This window comes from Muscardinus avellanarius (genome assembly GCF_963383645.1).
Source record: "Muscardinus avellanarius genome assembly, chromosome: 2".
Lineage (NCBI taxonomy): Eukaryota > Metazoa > Chordata > Mammalia > Rodentia > Gliridae > Muscardinus > Muscardinus avellanarius.
In genome coordinates this window covers 58,463,283-58,483,570 of record NC_137787.1, presented here as the reverse complement: position 1 = coordinate 58,483,570, position 20,288 = coordinate 58,463,283, and the positions used below count along the sequence as shown (strand labels likewise).

Sequence of the window (20,288 nt, the reverse complement as noted above, 5' to 3'; positions counted from 1 at the left end):
TTTTCATACATGTTCCTTTCCCTTTCTGAGAACATATCATTATACACACAACTCACTCCTATTGAGGATAGAAAAAGGGTTTATCAAAGTTTGAACAAGAGATCCAAGAAAGTTTAGATTTTCACTGAATACTCTTAAGCTAGGCTTCTTTGAAGTGAGGCGAGGGAAAAAAGAAACCTGGATAGATTGGGCAAGATTGCAACGATTTTTTTCTCAAAAGTCCACGTTGACAACACAAGGTCATAGTGAATACTCAATGTGCTAACAGTATTATATTCTGAACAAGAGGTACATGCCTCTTTCTCAGATGTCCTGATTATCATGTTCTATTCTTGGAAGCACCATTTTAAGAAGGACTCTGGCAAGCTGGAGCATATCCAGGGGAGACTAAAAATGGTAGGGAGGCATCTGGAGACAGAACTAGGAAGAACAATCACAAAATAGCAGTTATTGATGTGAAAAATCAGAGGACAGTAGATCCCTGGCAGTCTTCCAGGACCAAAGCATTGCCACATGGCTGAGGCAGGAGATTTAATCCTTGATGACCTTGGTTTGCCATTCCTCCAGTCCTCCTTCCACATTACTGACCAATAGTTGATTTATTTTTATATTTATTTATTTTGGTGCCAGGATTGAACCAAGGGTCATTCTACCTCCAAACACTTGGAGGCTTTTTATTTTTTAAACAGGGTCTTACTAAGTTGCTAAGGCTAGGCTTCAACCTGCAATCCTCTTTTCTCAGCCTCCTAAGTACTGGAATTACAGGTGTGTGCCACTGAACCCGGCCTGGCTGCTGCTGCTGCTGCTGCTGCTGCTGCTGCTGCTGCTGCTGCTGCTGCTGCTGCTGCTGCTGCTAACAACGACAATGTCTTCCTGGGGATTTAAACCAGGGACAGTCTATCTCAGAGCTACGCCCCCAGCACTTTTTAATTTTTGTTTTGAAACAGGGTCTCACTATGTTGCAGATTCTTGCTCTGTTACTGAGACTGTTCTTGAATTGTGATCCTTCTCTCTCAGTCTCCTAAGTACTGGGATTACAGGTGTGCATCACCACACCCGGTGCAACAGACTATGACAGGGTTTCCCCATATCTGCTCAAATTATTCAGTATCCTCAGGTTTAGGAAGGTCAGCAGTGTATCTAAGACAGGACCAGGAGAAATTCTGTAGTGGACAAGGAAGCCCATACCCAGCAGGTTCTGATTTGTTATGTATAGAGGGAAAGGATTTATGAATGAGTGCTTAGAAAAAAACAATTATTGAGCAATAAAATTGGTTCAAAAACCTTAGAAGCTGCTTGAAATACTCCAAGAATGGCCTCGACGAGGGACTGAGAGCCTACACTACAAATTAGAAATAACTGAGCAGTCAAGTATAATATGAAACTATTTTAATAGCACTATGTAATGACTATTTAATAACTCTATTTTATAGCCATAGTCTGGAGCTCGAGAGAGAGAGAGAGAGAGAGAGAGAGAGAGAGAGAGAGAGAGAGAGAGAGAGAGGCAGGCAGACATGTGTGTGTGCGCATAATTAGGGATTGAACCCAAGGGTGATCTACCTCTGAGCTACACCCCCAACCCTATTTATTTTTTATTTTGAAATAGGATCTCATTAAGTTGCTGAGGGCCTCAGTAAATTGTGGAGGCTGGCTTTGAGCCTGTGATCTTCCTATCTGTGCCTCCCAAGTACTGGGATTATAGTTATGTGCCACCATGCCCAGCTTATATTATATTTCTAAATCTACTCTCATCACTATTTTTTTTTTTGCCATGAGATCACTAAGACAAAGACTGCTGCTTTAAAACCAGAAGATAAAATACAACTCACCACCTAGCACAATACCCAACACTGTGAAGGTACTCAGCATATGGCTGTTCAATGAAGGAATAACTCTCCCCAATGGACAAATTTTTAAAAATAGGAAGTAGTTACAGGAATATAATCCAGCATAAAATGCCTTTCTCACAGTTAGAACTCCTTATCAACAGAGGAAACCCATCATGACACATGGAGAAATTTTATCACTAGAAGGTTGTCCCCAAGGAGGTACACATCTCACGCAGAGGGATGGGACAAGTCATTTCCAACTCTTGAGTTGGTTGGCATTCATTTTATGAAGAACAACAATAGATCACCTATGACAAAGGACTTGGCTGCATAAGACACTAAGCAGAACTGAGGAGTCAGCAATAAAATTGATCTAAAAAAAAAACCAAAAAACTTCAAGGACTCTCTATAAAAATCAGCAAGCCTCAAACCAGAGCTCATCAGAACAGAAACAGCACCCTGATATATTGATGCAGGAAACCATAGAAATTATCTTTAAACAATGATACTATCTATCTTTGAATGATGTTCAGAGGATTGATATACTTAATGGGAGTTATCTATAGCAGGGATATTAAATGATGAAAGGTTAAAGGAAAGATTCACAACATGTCAAGAGCAGGCTGTGATTTGTGGACTCAGCCTGCTTCAACATCCCTTCCATGCCAATCTGCGAAGCAGATGTAAGGGTCACTTGCCTTTATTCATTTAACTCCCAATAAATGACTGGAGGAACCTACATCTACAAGAGGAAAATTACTGTACAATGAAGGAAAGGTCTTCTGGGATAAATGAACATTCTCCATTAATTTAAAAGCCATAAATAGGATGATGAAGAGGACTATCTCATAAAGTCAAAGTTCAAAGACACTTTTCAAATGTCTCTTTAAAGAAAACCTGACCTTTCTTTCCTTCTTTTTATTATCAGAAAGTTTTCCAAGGGCAGTCTGGGCCTTAGGTCGTTTCATTTTGACATCGAAGCTCTTTCAACATTAAGAATAATCAAAGGACCAGAAATATTTAACTCTGAAGTGACCATAAGAACATGTTTGACAGGATAAAAAGTAACAATATTGAAGCATTAGGATTTCAAAGATTGTGTTTTAAGAACTCCGTAAAGCTCCCCCCATATATAAAATATAACATATGAAGTTTGATTAGATAAATAAATTAGCATAATTAGATATTTTATCTAGTACATGTCTTGTTATTTATAATATTTTATGTAGAAATAATTCTGAGTATACCAGTATACTGCTAGTAACTCTTTACACCTAAATGTCTTTCCTGGGTACAGATTAGCTGACATTATATACATACATTTTTATGCATAGAAATATCTTATATAAGATCTCTTTTTCTCATTTAAGGTATAATTTATATACAGTAAAATTCATTCTTAAAAAACAAGTTAGAGAGCTGGGCGTGGTGGCGCACGCTTGTAATCCCCGTGCTTGGGAGGCAGAGACAGGAGGATCGTGCAGTCCAAAGCCAGCCATGTGCCCTGGCTTAGGAGACCCTGTTTCCAAATTTTAAAAATGTAAAAATAGGACTGGGAGTGTAGCCCGGAGGTAGAAGGGCTTCCAGGAACCCCAGTACCACCAAAAAAATAAAGTTAGAATTCTGCCTTAACAAATATATTCTATAACTGCCATCTCTAGAAAGGAATAGAAGAGTTTTCACAATCCAAACTCCCTTGCACCCTTTGTAGTCAACCACACTTTCTCCAGCTCCCCACACCTACTGGTCTACACTCTGTTCCTATCATTTTGACTTGTTATGAATGCTGTACAATGAACTTACGCAGTATGTAGCAGAGGCCTCTTAAATTTCATAGGCTTGACGAAAAGTAAAGTAACTAAGTAGAATATCAATTTTAACTGGTTTCTATTTTCTTAAATTAAAGGCAATATAAAATATAAAATTACCCTTGAATGTCCCATCTTGAAACAGGCATTACCTAGAAAGCCTTCTGAATATGTAGATCTTTAGGACTTTACTTTTAATAGGTAAACTCAGAATCTCTCCGTGTGAATTGAAAATTTAGTTTATACGAAATTCTCAGAGCTTGATTCTGATTACTATACAAGATTTGAGAAGTATTAACATAGGAGATATTCACTATTTGGGGATCAGTTATTGTATTTTAAATTATTTGTAGCAAAGAGCTCAGAGCTCAGTGGTTAGAAGACGTAATCTTGGCCTTGGATTTGGTGCTACTGCTTGCTGAATGCTGGCCCGTGAGCTAGTCAAACCTGCTGAACCTTGGTTTTCTCCTCAGTTGTGTAGGGTATCAATATCTTCAAGAGTTTGTTTTGGGAATTGAGTCCATATAAAACACATACCATCTGCCACATTTGGCACTCAATGAATGGAAGCTGCTTACACCGTTGATACTGCTGTCAGTATCATCCTCATCCTCATTCTTATACTGTTCTGGGCACTTAAGCCTATTTTTCCCCAGATTTTTGTGTTTTGGTCTGTTTCACTATTTTTCTACCCTTAGAGGTGACCAAACTAAAACGAACCAATTTTTGTCACAGCCGGGCTATCATTCAGGGATGTACAAAGCTAAGAAATACTCACTTGTCATCCCCAATGCACACTTTTACTGTTGTAGTCTCAAAGATGTCAACAGAGACAAATAGCAAACACTGGAAACTCTGACTTTTTTTTCAAAGGGGTGTATTGGAAAAATATAAGCAATATAAACAAGAAGAAGGAGAGAGAGAAATAAAGGACCAGAATAAAGCAGAAAGTTAAGACTTTCTTCATGATTAGAAATACCCAAAATAAACTTCATTTATTAGAAGTTTCAGTTAAATGTTTGCTGCAAAGAGAAATTGAAACTAGTGCCTTAAAAAATAAAACAGATTTGCTCCATAGCTACTCCATATTAGCTTTCATAAAGAACTTGGATTCTAAGTACAGAAATCAGAAGAATCCTTTAATTTTTATCTCAGATCATTGCAAGGTTTTGGGGGAAAAGGGGACTAAAATCTAAAAACATTTAAATCATATTATAAGCACAAATATTTAGTCTTACCAAATGATTGCAAACTAGATTTATATACTTTCATTATTCAGCTATAGTTTTTATTTATGCCCTGAAATACAGAAGAATGATATTTGGTGATAAAGAGAAAGAACAACTCCTGTCCTTAAAGAATTATGCCACATTGCTAACACCAAGAACCAAAGAGCATCAAAAGGCCAACATAAGCCCCAGGAGCCCTACCTGCTCTCAGCATCCGCACTGCACTTTGGAGACATCAATTCAAAGGATTTGGTAAACTTCACCACCTGCCACACAAAAAGAGAGCAAATCCAGGTCAATTAAAGCTTTCTTACAGCTTAAAATGATGTTAAAAAACACTTTTCATCTTTATTATGGCCACTACAATAATTGGGGATTAAAGAGAGATTTTAAGTAGCGTGATCCCAAGAGAGGAAAATTCTAGGCTACATTTTGTATTTTACTTTCCATAGCATTGCCAAAATGTTAATACATGTTACTAAACCTGTATATATTTTAAAACAAACTGTAATGGTCAGGCAAAGGGACATCTCATCTGGAAACTTTTCTCTTTACTGTCCTTTTAACAACCCAATCACTATCCATGGAGAACAAGTAGAAACAAAATGCCCCTGAAAAAGTATGTCTTTTGTCAACCCCAGGCTCCAAAAGTTACCTTTCTAGATTCATCATGGATCTCCGGTGAACTTCTTGGTGCCACGACTCAAAGAGTAAAGAAGAGGAAGCCACCTTCTTCAATGATCATTCCTAGTGTGGGCACTTTCTCCCTGACCCGCTCAGTAAAACCAGCATGCCCCGTACAAGAGCCTGACCAAGATCTACTATGCGGAGAGGTAATTTATGAGCACAGAAAATATCAACATGGTATTTTTATTATTAGCTCCTATTGTGTTCTTACTATAAGTCACACTATATACCCAAAGCTTCTTTGTTTGTTTGATTTCTTTAACTCCATAAAGTAGGGACTTTTATCTTGAGTATATAGATAAGCAAAATAACCTATAATATTTAAGAAGCATGCTCATGTTTACAAAATTAAATGAGCAACATGATGTATAATTATATTGTACCAATGAAAAAATGAGAAACTGAGATTAAAGAAAGTCTGTGTGACCCTGAAGGGCGAGCTCTCTCAACAACACTTCAAATGTTGAGTGGGAAAGGCACCATGGCCCCCCTTTGACAAAAGATATTATATGATAGAAAAACATGCCCCCATGCCAGAAGGAGTCCATTTCAATATTGCTGGATTCTTCCAAGGTTGATATTTATATCTTCCCTAGCCAGATGCCATCATGATTCAAAGGCCATTTAAAATAACCACTTTTGCCGGGCATGGTGGCACATGCTTGTAATTCCCCTGCTTGGAAGGCAGAGACAGGAGGATCAAGCTGGTTCAATGAAGCCAGCCTTGCTGGCTTAAGAGAGCCTGTTTACAAATAAAAAATATAAAAATAGGTCTGGGAGTATAGCCTGGAGGTAGAAGGGTTCTATCCCCAGTACCACCAATAAATAAATAAATAAATAAATAAATAAATAAATAAATAAATAAATATAACCACTTTTAAGAAATCATTGGGAAATCCTTATAAAGGATTGGTTGAAAAAATGATTTGGAAATGGACTAGGTTAATATTAAGAATAGCTTTATCAGTGAGATAATGAACCCAAGCTAGGACAATGTAACACTGGGAAAAAGGAAAAAGAAAAGAAAGACCCATCGCAGAAACAACTATGTGTCAATACCTGAATGTAGGGAGTGACAATAGCTCAAATGCAAGGAAATACACATGACAACCACATAAAATGTTTGATTTTTTAGTGTTAGGTGAATTAAGTCACTGCAAAATTTCAGTAGTTGTTCAAATTTTATTTTCCTAAATAGAATATCTTAATGATTATCTTATTATTACCTTTTCCACATTCTTCTCTACAATGTGACCCTGCCACCTTTTTACTGAGTGGTAGGGTCTGTGTCCCCTCTTCTTGAATGTGAAAACCTTCTGGTTGCTTGAAACAATAGAGTATGTGGAGGAGATGTGAAATGCCCTTCCAGGTGGTCATTCAATCAGTGCAGCTTCTTCCTTGTCTGATGGAATTCTTGTGCCTGGATACTTGAGTCACCATATAAGTTCAGCTTCCCTGAGTCCTCTATGCTGAAAGGGAGCCAGACCATGTAAAGCGGCCATATGTAGGTGCTCTGGTCCGCAGTCCTGGTCTTTAAGTTATCCTAGCCCAGGAGCCTAAGCAACTTTCAGATAATCCGTGCTCCCAACCTTTAAGTCAGCTCCAGCCTTCAAGGTTTTCTAATTGTGGCCTCAGATATCCTGAAAAGAGATATGCCATTCCTGCTGTGCCCTCTCCATATTCTTATCCATTGATCTGTGAGCAGAATAACCAATTGGTTTAAGCCTCTAAATTTGGGGCTTACTCATTACACAGTGAAAGTAACTGGAATACCTATGTTAAGTGAGGACCTAAATATAGAAACCAGTTACTTAGAAATCTTGATCCAGCTATAAGATTCTTAGATCTCAGAAGGCTAGCAAGCCACAAAAATACCATTTGCTACCACTAAATAATTAATCCTTCAAATGATATATTAACTAATTCTTGGAGTTATAACAATAGGATAAAAAGTAGAAACATTTCATTGATGTATACAGAGTAGAGATGTGCTAAACACTAAAAGACTGAGTTAGTTCTATATCTCTACCTTGATCTCTGATCATTTGTGATTTCTTTCCATTATTTTGTTTAAAAGGGGATAAATTCTTTCATTTTTACTATTCTCTAGGCTTTATCCTGCCATTTTGTTGCCTTTATGAATGTGTTGATGGTTATGACATACTCAAAAGGTACACATTATCCCCATTTTATTGAAGAGAAATTAAGGCGTAGAGGGCCTGAGTGGTTTTCTGGAAGCCATAAAAGCGGTAAGTTGCAAACTTGGGATCTGGACTGGGGGTCAGTCTGGTTCCTCACCCTCAATGTTCCCACAACTCCTTGATGCCTTCACAAGCAAGAGCAAAAGCGGGTTGTAATTCAGCAGCAAACTATGTGGACCTGACTCCTTAAAAACCAAAATAGAAAGATAAATTGTGCCTTAAAAATAATTCTAAAAATATTCTATTGTATGTCTGAATTTGGATAAACACATACAAATAGTAACTTGAAGTAAAACACTTGCCTTAGTATAACATCAGTCAAATTATCGTCAAATTAGTAATTGTTTCTGCCTTTGGAAATCCAGCAGAAAATATCTTTTAAATTCATAACCTAATAGATGAGATTAAATTCTCTAATATTAATAAGAATATTTCATTTGGCTTACTTATTGCTTAGAATATTTTACAATATTCTGTAAGAGTAGGTGTTAACTTCAGAAAAACTGACAGCAATGCAAATTATTTTTGTCTCGCAGCCAGCCATGCAAATAAATTTTATCCAAAGAGAAAAGAAAATAATTTCTGTGCAATAGACAAAGAAAAGCCCAGTGGTTATGATTTTATTGTCCCAGATGACAGTAATTATTTATTATCTTATTATTATATTTTGTAGTACTAGGGATAGATTCCAGGGGCGTTCTATCTCTGAGCTATACTCCCATCCCTATTTTACTTTTTACTTTTGAAACAGGGTCTTACTAAGTTTCTGAGAGCCTTACTAAGTTGCTGAGGTTGGCCTCAAACCTATAATCCTCCTGTGTTAGCCTCCCATGTATTGGAATTACAGGCATGTGCCCCACACTCAGCAATAGAAAGGTTCATCAATGGAAATACTACCACCAACTAGGTATACATATATACCGTTGTCAATCTCAGTACTCTGTATTGGGAAGGGGGGTGGATATAGGAAAGTGGGGGGGTGCCAAATGCTGTGTCACATGTATATATGTCAAGTGTCAACATGATTTACATTATGATGTGAGACTATAATGCACTATTATAAAAAGCACATTATAAAAATACATCAAATAAAAGTACATTATAAAAATATATGTATATACACCTGTAAATACAAATGTTAAAAATAAATCAAATCTAGCAATCTTTTTGCCAGTATTCTTTCTGTGCCCATTTTGGAACCAGCTTTACCACTCTGCTGTTTCTCTAATGAATTAAATCAATATTTGATTTGTGCAAAGTTAGGTTTTTAACTTTGAAAGACTGTCTTCCGATACAACAAATATATATGGGGTGTCTGTATGCGCCAAACAGTATGATAAGCACTGAAGCCACAAATGTGGATGGAAAAAAGAAAGAAAAAAAAATATCCCTGCGCTCATGAACTTACTTTTGGTGAGAGCTGAATGTGTCTGGCTCCTCGGCACCAGTGTTCCCTGGAAACCGTGAGTGCACTTCGGAGCAGCACAACATACAAGGACCTTGGTTAGGTTGAGGTCAGCAAGATGAACAGCCGAGAAGGAGCATTGTTCTGGAGATCTACACTCACCTGCCTCCCTAGAAGTCCTCCAGAGCAGGCATGAAAAGAGGACAGCCGGAGCAGCACATCCAGCCCACCAGCTGTACAAATGAGGCCCTTGAAGCAGCACCACGCTCACTAATGGAAGCACTGCTGACAGCTGCTGTCTGCTGCAACAGTGGAGCTGAGTAGTTGCAACTAGTGCCATACAAACCACAAAACCTAAAAAAGTCACTAAATGGGTCTTTATTTTATTAAATTTAGTTATCTTTTTATAAATAAATTATAAATAATATAGTGCATTTTACCTCTGATATACACCCCCAGCCCTATTTTATTTTTTATTTTGAAACAGGGTCTCACTAGGTTGCTGAGACTGGTTTTGAGTCTGTGATTCTCACGTTTCAGCCTCCCAAGTACTGGGATTACTGGCATGCACCACCAAAGCTGGCTCCAGATAGACCTTTGTAACCAAAAATGTGTCAGCCTCTGATCTGGAACTATTTCTGGACCAGGTTAACTAGTTATTTCTGCTAAATTGTCAAAGACAAATGGTAGATTAATCCATTAATATTTGTATGTAATACAGAAAGGGATTCTTGTAGTAATAATCTTTTATTCAAAATAGCACTGCAATGATAAAAATTTTAGGGACCAAGGCATTTGATTGGGTGTATGCCTGAGGGCACCGATATGCCCTAGCTGTCATGGGATAATCCCATTTTAATTAAGCCCATCATCCTGGGAAAATTATTAATAGTGCCCCTTTCCTTCTCAAAAGTTTCTCTGAATAGCAAATTCTAGGCAAGCAGGACTTTGGCTGCTTCTCAAATCATCAACAATTTGTTTTTAAAAAGAATTTATTTTTTGCCGGGCGTGGTGGCGCACGCTTGTAATCCCCGCGCTTGGGAGGCAGAGACAGGAGGATCGCGCAGGTTCGAAGCCAGCCGCGCGCTGGTTTAGGAGACCCTGTTTCCAAAATGAAAATGTAAAAAATAGGTCTGGGAGTGTAGCCCGGAGGTAGAAGGGCTTCCAGGAACCCCAGTACCACCAAAAAAAAAAAAAAAAAAAAAAGAATTTATTTTAGACAGGCATAGCAGTGCATGCCTGTAATCTCAGTACTTAGGAGACTCAGACAGAAGGATTACAGGTTTGAGGCCAGCCTCAGCAACTTACTAAGACCCTTAGCAACTTAGCAAGACCCTATCTCAAACTAAAAATTAAAATGGCTGAGCAAGTAGCTCAGAGGTAGAATGCCCCTAAGTCTAGCCTCCAATATAAATAAATAAATAAATAAATAAATAAATAGAATTTATTTTGAAAGTATAATGCATTAAAATACGAATTTGTTTGTGGTCAGATACAAGGGTTAAAAAAATGAGTCAGGTGTGGTGGTGCACACTTGTAATTCCAGCATTTGGGAGGCTGAAACAGGAGGATCGCAATTCAGACACCCTCAAGTACTTAGTGAGGTCCTTTGCAACTCAGTGAGACCCTGTTTCAAAATGAAGAATCAAAAATAGGGCTGGGGATGTAGCTCAGAGGTAGAATGCCCTTGGGTTCCATCCCAAGTACCACACACACACAAAGAAAATGAAATACCTAAAGCAACTAAAATAGTTTATATAATTTAATGGGATATATAGAGTAACATTACAGAAATTATAAACATAAAAATAGTTGGGCAGGTGCTGTAACTCAGCGGTACAGCAGCTGTCTAGTGTGTGTGAATGAAGTCCTGGGTTCAATTCTCATCAATACACACACACACACACACACACACACACACACACACGCATATACACAAATAGATAATAAATAAGTAAGTAAGTAAATTTGGGCGAGGTGGCACACACCTAGGATCCCAGTACTTGCAAGGCTGAGACAGGAAGATTGCAGGTTCAAGACCACCCTCAGCAACTAAACTAGGCCCTCAGCAACTTAATGAGATCCTGTTTCAGAATGAAAAATAAAATAGGACTAGGGATGTGGTTCAGAGGTGGAATGTTGCAGGTTCAATCCTCAGTATCAAAAAAGAAGAAAGAAAAGAAGTGAAAGAAAGAATAAATAGAATTTTTGTTTTATTCCTGACTTGCATCAACTGTGTGATTCTTAGTTTCATTAATTTTTCAAATTTAGTCTCTAAATTCAATTCGATTTTATTAATCATATACTAAATGAACATGAATTACATACATTCACATACACACACTGATTAACAAAGAGGATCTTGTAAGGGGAATATCACAAATGGCTTACAGGTCAGGGAGACCGGACAGTGCCTCCAGCTCCTTTCAGTGTTGATCAGCCCGGGCAATTCTGCCAGAGAGAGCAGAGCCCCTGCCAAGTGGAAGAAACACAACATCCCCTGCCTGTTCTCTGGAAAATCTCCACGGACAGGCGACTCTTCCATTTGGATATTTATCAAATGCTCATTACTGGTATCTCTCTGTTCTTTTTAATTTATAAACAACTTAAAAAAAAAAACTCAGTGCAAGTAGACATTCCTGGCACTAAAAGAAAATTTGTTACAACTAATCACCATTTCCCCCTAAATTTTCTGACGTGAGTTAAATAATCATCCACTGCCATTCTTCTTGATAAATTTCTCGTGCCAATTAGTAATTTATTCTAATCATTTATCCACTCATAACATTTATTAAATAACCAGGCACTGTTACGGGCTCTGGAAAAACAAGGGATATAAATGCCCTATCCTTGAGGAATTTGAAACAGATTACAGTACACAGGGGAAACAGCTCACGGATGTATAATTTCACCATGAAATATACTCGAAATGCTACCAGCACACAGAGGAGTCTTCATGTGACCTGTTTCCTAAAGGATGAGCAGGCATGCTCCAGGCTGAGCAGGAAGGAAACTGTCCAGACTGGCTGGCCAAATCAGTCTCTCCCAGCAGAAACCAGAGAGAACAAAGTGCAATAAAGGGACTAGTTACAGGAGTGTGGGCTGTATAAAAATGAGAAACAAGGAAGGGGAGGATTCCAGAGACTAACAACTTTGGAAAGTAGTTATCATTGCTAGGTCTGCTGCGACACAAGAGAGAGGGGTGGAGAGAAGAAGGGGGAGAGGGGAACGGTGTTACTGGTACCCTTATATGCATAATATAATAAAGTGAGTAGAGGTGGCTCTGTAACACAACAGTCAGCACATTAGACTTCTCATAAAGTGAGCTAACATATGAATGTGTAATATAATATATTAAGTGTGTATACATGTGCATGTGTGTGGGAGGTACATGCATGTGTATGCAACAGTGCTTGTCTGGGTAATTACAGGAGGGGTTTATATATCTACCATTTTACACTCTAGAAAAATATTTAAAGCTGGGCAGGTGGGGTGCCTGTAACCCCAGCACTGGGGAGACTGAGACTGGATGATTGCAAGCTTGAGGCCTTAGCAACTTAATGAGATCCTCAGCACCTTAGACCCTGTTTCAGGATAAAAAATAAAAGGGCTGTGGGTATATCTTGGAGGTAGAATGCCTCTGGGTTCAATTCCTCATTCTAAAACGGTAGGAAGGAAGGAAGGAAGGAAGGGGGGAGAGAAAATACTTGGAGTAAAAGTCAAGTGGAATTTAGGTTGGCTTTATTATAGGGAGAAGAAAAATTAAAGACATAAAGGCAGGAAAATGGAAAGAAAGTGATATGAAAGAGAAGGCTTGAAGCAATATTTACAATCCTTTTAGGAGGGAGGGGATTAAACTATAGGCTCTTTCAGAACTATCCTAGGACACCCACACACACATGCCCCCACCTCTTCCTCTCAGGTGTAGGACTCTGGAAGATCATCCATGAGTTTAGTTGTTTATTTACATAAGAACCAAGAGGTTAAGAACACACTAGAAAGCAGGTATACAATGCTAGCTGTGCTTCACGGTTTAAAACACAAGCAAGCCCTGGACCAGAAGAGCTACTGGCCATCAGGACGATGCATAAACAGAATACAGAGATGCACTAGTGCTGAGATGGTGCCTTAGGGCCCAGGAATAAAATGTCTACATGTGCTTTTTTAGTGCTACTAAGCACTAAAAGAAATAGAGATTAGAGTAGATACATGAACTGGAAAGGAACGAAGAGAAGTGATCAGAATTGCTTAGACAGCCTCGTGGGATGGAATAACATTACGGAGGGAATAGTCCATCAAAGGACTATAATTTCCTGAAGTTGACAGTAGTAAGCCAACTAAGGATTGTTTTAGTTTGGTTCTTTCTGTGCTTTTCCACTTCGATTGGAAATGTCATTGACAAAGCCACTCAAAATCGATCGACTGAATCACTTAAGAGAAGCAAAGAGAGTGAAATATTAATTTTGGCAGGAGAAAAGATCAGAAAGGCATTCCTCATTTCTACTTGTGGCATTCACTTAGTAAATGATCCGTTTGCACCTGAATGCCTGGTGTAAAGGCCATGGACACAGGCTATCAATGCTGAGTTAAGGTCTGGGTGAATCAAAGCGCCTACAGCTAGATTTAAATTTGTTTCTCCCTTTTTCCCTCCAATGTACAGAGGCCATGAAATATCAGACACTTGCAATAACTAGCTTTTTAAACATATTAGAATCACAGCAATAAAATAAAACTTCTTAAGTGTCTGAGAATGATTCTAATAAAATATAGGGATAATTTATTTTGGAAGGATTTTTTTCTTTTTTTGTTTTCCTTGAAATGATATTATTTTGCTCTGTTGCATGGTGTGCCAGTAGAAATGATGCCAAAACTCATGCTTTCCCACATATAACCTCTTCCCCAGAGCAAAGATTCATAGGATACAAAAAGAGAAATCCAGAAAGACATTGAGTGTTTAAAAGAAAAGGGAAGAGAGAGGAGGAGGGAAGGGTAGAAAAAGCAAAGACTTCTCTAAGGCACAAGACTGAAGGCATAAGCCTCTGTATTCCAGGGACAAAGACCCACTCCTGTGTCTCAAGGCAGACAATGACATTAGAATTTCAGCTCCTTCTGGGGACTAAAAGTGTTCCCTTGCAAAAGATAACACACCTTCACCCGCACTCAACCAAGCTACCACTGGCTTGGTGTAATATTACCACACAGCAAGAGATCTGAGCCACCAATATAAGACCTGGTTCTTGAGCCACGGGGCTGTGCACACTATTAGGCAGAGAAGAGGACAGGAGAAAAAGAAAGAAAATATGACACAAATGCACAAACAGAATCTCTCTTCCATCATAATTAGCAGGGATCCCAAATTCAGCAGCACAAAATTAATTCAGACAACCAAACCAATAACCTATATAATTGGACAAGGAGATACTGATAAATCTCAAATATGGTAAAGATTTGAACCTACCTATATCAGAGATTAATAGATGACAAACAGAAAATAATTTGGAGTAAAGGTGATTTTAATAATATGTAATCCTTGATTTGTAGGGCACATCAGCTGGACAAGCCCCTGTTAGGAGACTTTCCTCCCTGAAAAAGGAAAGATGCCTAAAGGGACGTGTTCCTTTCTCCTAGGACACAGGTATGTGGTAATTTTAAAGGCACACAATGAAAGGTCTGAGCTGCTGCCCCGCAGCAGAGCTCCGTGATTCCCACAGAGGAGACCACTCCCCTCGATTTAAGGTAGCAGAGGCTACCTCAGACACAGAGACTCACAGAGGGACGGACAGGCACGCGCCCTCTTGCTCGCCTGTTCCCCCGGCCTGCGCAGAAGCGGGAGGGGAAGGAGCTGCCTGCGATGGTGGGTGGCTGACTCTGGACGAATAAAGGCATCCATATCACCTATACTGGACTCCTGCATATATCTGTGTACTCCGGAGGAACGCGCCACATCTTTATTTATTAATCACACAACATCAAGGACTTCCTCTATTAGATATCAAACTGTAATGCAAGACAGTGGGATACTCTGCAGAAATAGACAACCAGAACAGTAGAATAAAACAGTGATCTCAGAAACAGACCCAGGTACAGACATGGAGACTTGGTGTAATAATGCAGAAGTGTTCTTATGAAGTAGGGCAAAAGAGCGCTATGGCAATTGGCTTTACACACACATACACACACACACACACTCGCACACACTATAAGAGATTAAAAACATATAAGAGGGTTTAAAATATATACATGTATACCATTATAACTGGAATATATTTTATAACAAATTACTTAAAGCATAAACAAGAGAGGGAGGTTGATAAATTGGACACATTAAAATAATCCACAAAGTTAAAGCCGGGTGTGGTGAACATGCTTGTAATCCCAGCACTTGGGAGGCTGAGACAGGAGGATTGTACAGGTTAAGCCAGCCTCAGCTACTCAGTGAGACCCTGTTTCCAAATAAAGTATAAAATAGGTCTGGGAGTATAGCCCAGAGGTAGAAAAGCCCCTGGGTTCCACCCCCAGTACCATCAAAAAAAAAAAAAAAGAGAGAGAGAGAGAGAGAGAGAAAAGAAAGAAAGAAAAATAATAATCCACAAAGTTAAAGATGCCTGTTGAGAGCGGCAGCCTGCATTAGCCTGGGGTGCAGTCTTTCTGTATATGTCAAGACTTCGAGGCCCTGACCTCTCTTCATCCAATTTACTTCTCAGGATTGTACCTGCGGTGAGCAAATTTGAGATGGAATGGAACAGCTCTCCCCAGACAAACACCAGGCTTGATCACACTCAGTAGAAAAAGGATATATTCCCAAGCAGTGTTCCTCTTGTGTAATGTAACCACTGTGCATGCACATGCCTGCACACACACACACACACACACACACACACACACACACACACACCTGCTGCCCCAGTGGCACTTGGGGGATATGAAGACCTAGCACCATTGTTATAGCTTGTAATATAAGGCTCTCACTTGTATCTACAAGCATATGTCCCATTGTTAGCCTTAGTTCTATTTTTTTTTTAAGTACTGGGGAATGAGGCTAAGGGTATTCTATCCCTGGGACACACCCTAGCCCAGTGTAATGTACTCAGCCCCAGTCTTATTTCTCCTGGCCTCAGCCATCACCTGTATGACTAGATTCCAGCCTCTCATGTTTTCAGGAAAGGCTCTTGGAGCTGTATTTCCTGCACTCTTCTTTGCATATTTAAAATATCTATCTGTGGCTTAAATAATTTAATATGAACTTGTCTGGATTTAAAATTGTAGCGTCATTTGTTCTTTCTCAGAGGGCCTTATAGATACGACTCCACTGTCTTTTAGCACCAAAGAGAGTTACTATGAATTCTAATATCAGAACAAACTTTCCTTGATTATTTTTGTCTAGATGCCCATAGATTTTGTGCAGTATGTTTGAAGTCCATTAACACCAAATGTGTCTCAGTGTGAAGCAGTCAGTATCACCTTTTCCTGAACTGGCATGTTCTTTCAGTCTGTAAGTCCAGCTTTGACTTTATTTCAATAAAATGTCCCAGGGTTAGAATTGCCCGTGCTTTTTCCTGTTGCGTTTGCCGTGTTGTCTTCAGAGATAGCGATTATCTTTATTTTGAACTTCTTTTATTCTGACTCCACTCTTATCATTCTCTTATTTCTATGCTATATCATTTTCCATCTCATTTTCAATTTCATTCTTCATGGCCCTAAAAGCGTTTTAGAAATGTCCTGTCTTTCTTATGTAATATCCATTTTTGTATGGGTATATATTTTATTCTGCTTCTTTCCAACTCTACCACTTCAGTTTCCTGTTATTATTTTTTTCTGCTGCTGCTGCTTAACATTTATTCTTTGAGACCTTATATCTCTTTTTTGTGCACTTTTATTTATACTGAGATATTATACTATTTTAATTGCATAAAAGACTTACCAATTATTCCGGTGTGTGCTCTTCGTCAGGCTTTTGTTTTTACATTCTTTCCCCTTTTCTCTTATGATATCTTTGCAGAAGCCCCATACTGGTTGTTAGATGCTAATATTTATTTATTTATTTATTTATTTATTTATTTACTTATTTGTTTATTTGGAGGGCCCACTGGAGATTGAACCTGCGCACATGCACACCCAGTCCTTTTTATTTTTGTTTTGAAGAGGGATCTCACTAGCTTGCTGAGAGTCTCATTATACTGCTGAGGCTGTCCTTGAACTTACAGTCCTCCTGTTTCTCTCTCTCAAGTACCGGGATTACATGTGTGAACCACCATGCTCTAATTCATTCTTTATCGGTTGTTTATGACTGTTTTCCTGCTACAGTGGCAAACTTGAGTTGATGCTAAAGAAGCTGTGTGACTTGGACAACCTAAAATATTAACTATCTGAGCATTTATAGATTCTGCCAGTTCCTGATCTAAGGAATGAACTGAGTATCACTCACTGGCTACTACTGATGAAAGACTCCAGACCTAAGTAACATGGTAACATGTAGCTTTTTCTCTGGTAGCAAGATAAGCAATTTTTCTCAAATGGAAAAATAAGGATGGATCTACATTTATCTCTAACCAGTTTTGTTTATAATCTCAAAAATCTTATCCCAGCATTGCCTTAACTACCTAACATCTCAAATGCTCCTTAGACAAATTTTAACATCTTATTAGCTCTTTTGTAAATTAATGAGTTAAAACAATCTTTGATCGACACTTAATACATATATATATATGTATATATACAAAAAAGTCATACTGTTATCTTTATAAAATTATATTTTAACAGTTAAGAGGTAGAAATACAGCTTTTTGTAATTTTTCCATATTGCCAGACATTTGTTTCCAAAATATTTATAAAATAATCCATCATTCTCTCCATCCACCTAATGTCAAATATTTCCTTTGTCATCTGTGTGATTTAACTAATGAGAGAATATAATTTGTGTGTTGAGTATAAATTTCAAAGGCCTCAGTTACAGCTGTACAAAAACATAATACATTATTTTTCTGTAGTCCAATTAAATCTCTTCTTGATCCCAATTATGCTCGTTGAAAACAGACATAAGAGACCATCTGTTAAGTTCAGCCACTTGAGGCTTTGTCGTTTCACTTAAACTCACTAAGTTCTGAAACTTTCTCCAGGTGGTTTGCAATTTCTGGGAGGCTCTTCGGACAGAAGCAGCGACTCTTAGAGACCCTCCAGCTCAGACAGGTTGGTGCTAAAAGGCAAGGCGACCTTGCTGGGCCTCGGCACAGTCATCCCTCACACCGCCACACCTAACTACCTACGGGTCACCACTCCAAGCCTCCTTCATCCTGACAACAGGCTTTTATTTTTAGGTCCCAGCACTCTCTTTGATAACTTCTGTCAGGAAATGGGGAACACTGTATTCGCCTCTCATGCCCCTCCATGGCTTTAGAAAAACTTCCAGGCGTTTATTGTCACTGCTCATGTTTTTCCCTACAGTGGATTTGGGGGGACTTTCCCACTCCCCCCACCTGGACCACCACAACCATGACTATATGGGGACTTGAGTCTAGGGTGATATTAGGAAGACTGGCCATACCACGTGTAGGACTCAGCCTTTGTATGTGCGGTCCAACAGTGGGCTAGTCTAGGGCTTTATCTATTCTTTTAGATTGATTGCTTCGTTCATAACTTTGGGCTCAGATTTCTTCCAGCCCTTGGGAAATCCTGGCTCTTACAAATGAAAAGTTTGGGTCTGTGAGCAAAATTACACTGCTATGAATTTTAAAAGACTGGGAATAAAAAGCCCAAAGTTTAGTTACTCATTTCTATATTCTATGTAATTTCTCAAAGCAACAGCCCAGGCTAACTGCAGAGTTGGGGAGAGCAGGGAGGGGTGGACTTCCTTTCATACCTTGGTATAAGCACCTCTTCCTGCAACTTTAGCTTTGTGTTATGTCTATATCTATGGGTTATAACAAATATATATCTGGAACTAGTGCTCAGCATAGGATAAAGCTCTTTGCTGTTATAAATATCAGGGGCATCAAAAGTGAAGGAGAACAGCTTGTGATAAGGTTGCTGGTAATAATACGGAAGGAAAGTCCTAAGTACTCAAGGAAAGGTATCATTAAATTCTGGATTTGCTTGGTAATGTTGAGATCTTAAATTCGTTCCTTTATAATTACTAAAATACCTATATTATAGTTGAAATACTTCAAGTATATTGTGGAATCTGAACCTCTTTAAATACACTCTCCCTATATTCTGAAACAATTTTCTAAATCCTACCAGCATATAACAGTTGTTGTTTTTTTTTTTTACCAGATTCTGATATGTATTGAGGTCTTTGAACTTTATTCTAGTCAGCTATTTCTTTATAGGGAATTAATCTCTAATTTTATAATAATTTTTAATAGCTTAACAGGAAAAATCTCACCCATGGCTCATCTTTGTTGCCCTTTTAACAAGCATTGTAACTGTTCAGACATGTTGACTTTTCCACATGAACTTTTAGGAAGTAAAAATCATGTTGTCAAGTTCCACTTTTGTTTTCTTATCTTCAAAGAGATAAAAATCGTTTTAGATTTTCTCTTCATCAACCAAATCAAATTTTATTTGCCAGTGTTTCTTAGAGCTCCTCTCTGATAGTCATTCATATCCCTCATTAAATCCAGATAAAAGATTTTAATTCCAGTCTAGCTTTTTGGCATTCTGAGGTGGGGACGGAGAATAACCCAGCCAAAGACCACTCTCTCTGCAGTTTTCTGTTTGCTGATGGATCGCACTGTGTCAGCACCAGGTATGGATGTCTGGTTTCCTGTTCAGCCCGGCTCCTCCTGTCCGCAGTGTGGCTGCGTCTGGTCTGCATCTCTTCCTGACCACTAGGTCAGTGGACTGAACAGCAGCAGCTACAAATCTGAAGCTTGAGGAGGCTTTGGTGAGAGCTGTGTCATAGGAAAGCACAGCACCAAAGGGTTTTTGCACGGTGATGCCGCCTAAATAACGCCCCCCACAAGTCCAACCTCTCCATCTCCTTCCCCAGCAGCAGCCTTGGCAAAAAATCTTCACAGCCTCCAAAACAATACTAAGCAGATCAACCTCCTATCTTTCATAGTTCACTTTTACCCTCAGACCTATCCCTAAAGATTGAAGGAATTTATCCTTCCTTTGAGGGGGAGGAGTGA

General features: G+C 38.8%; 1 protein-coding gene across 1 annotated transcript in view; it reads right to left on the bottom strand.

The window, feature by feature from the left end:
* PDE11A (phosphodiesterase 11A) overlaps positions 1 to 20,288 on the bottom strand; it is a gene marked incomplete at both ends in the record, with an annotated part of 418,278 nt that overhangs the window by 242,820 nt on the left and 155,170 nt on the right. Inside the window, one exon of the mRNA XM_080689375.1 lies at positions 5,068 to 5,132. Within this exon, the coding sequence (XP_080545501.1) occupies positions 5,068 to 5,132 (65 nt within the window). The remainder of the gene's footprint in view (positions 1 to 5,067; positions 5,133 to 20,288) is intronic.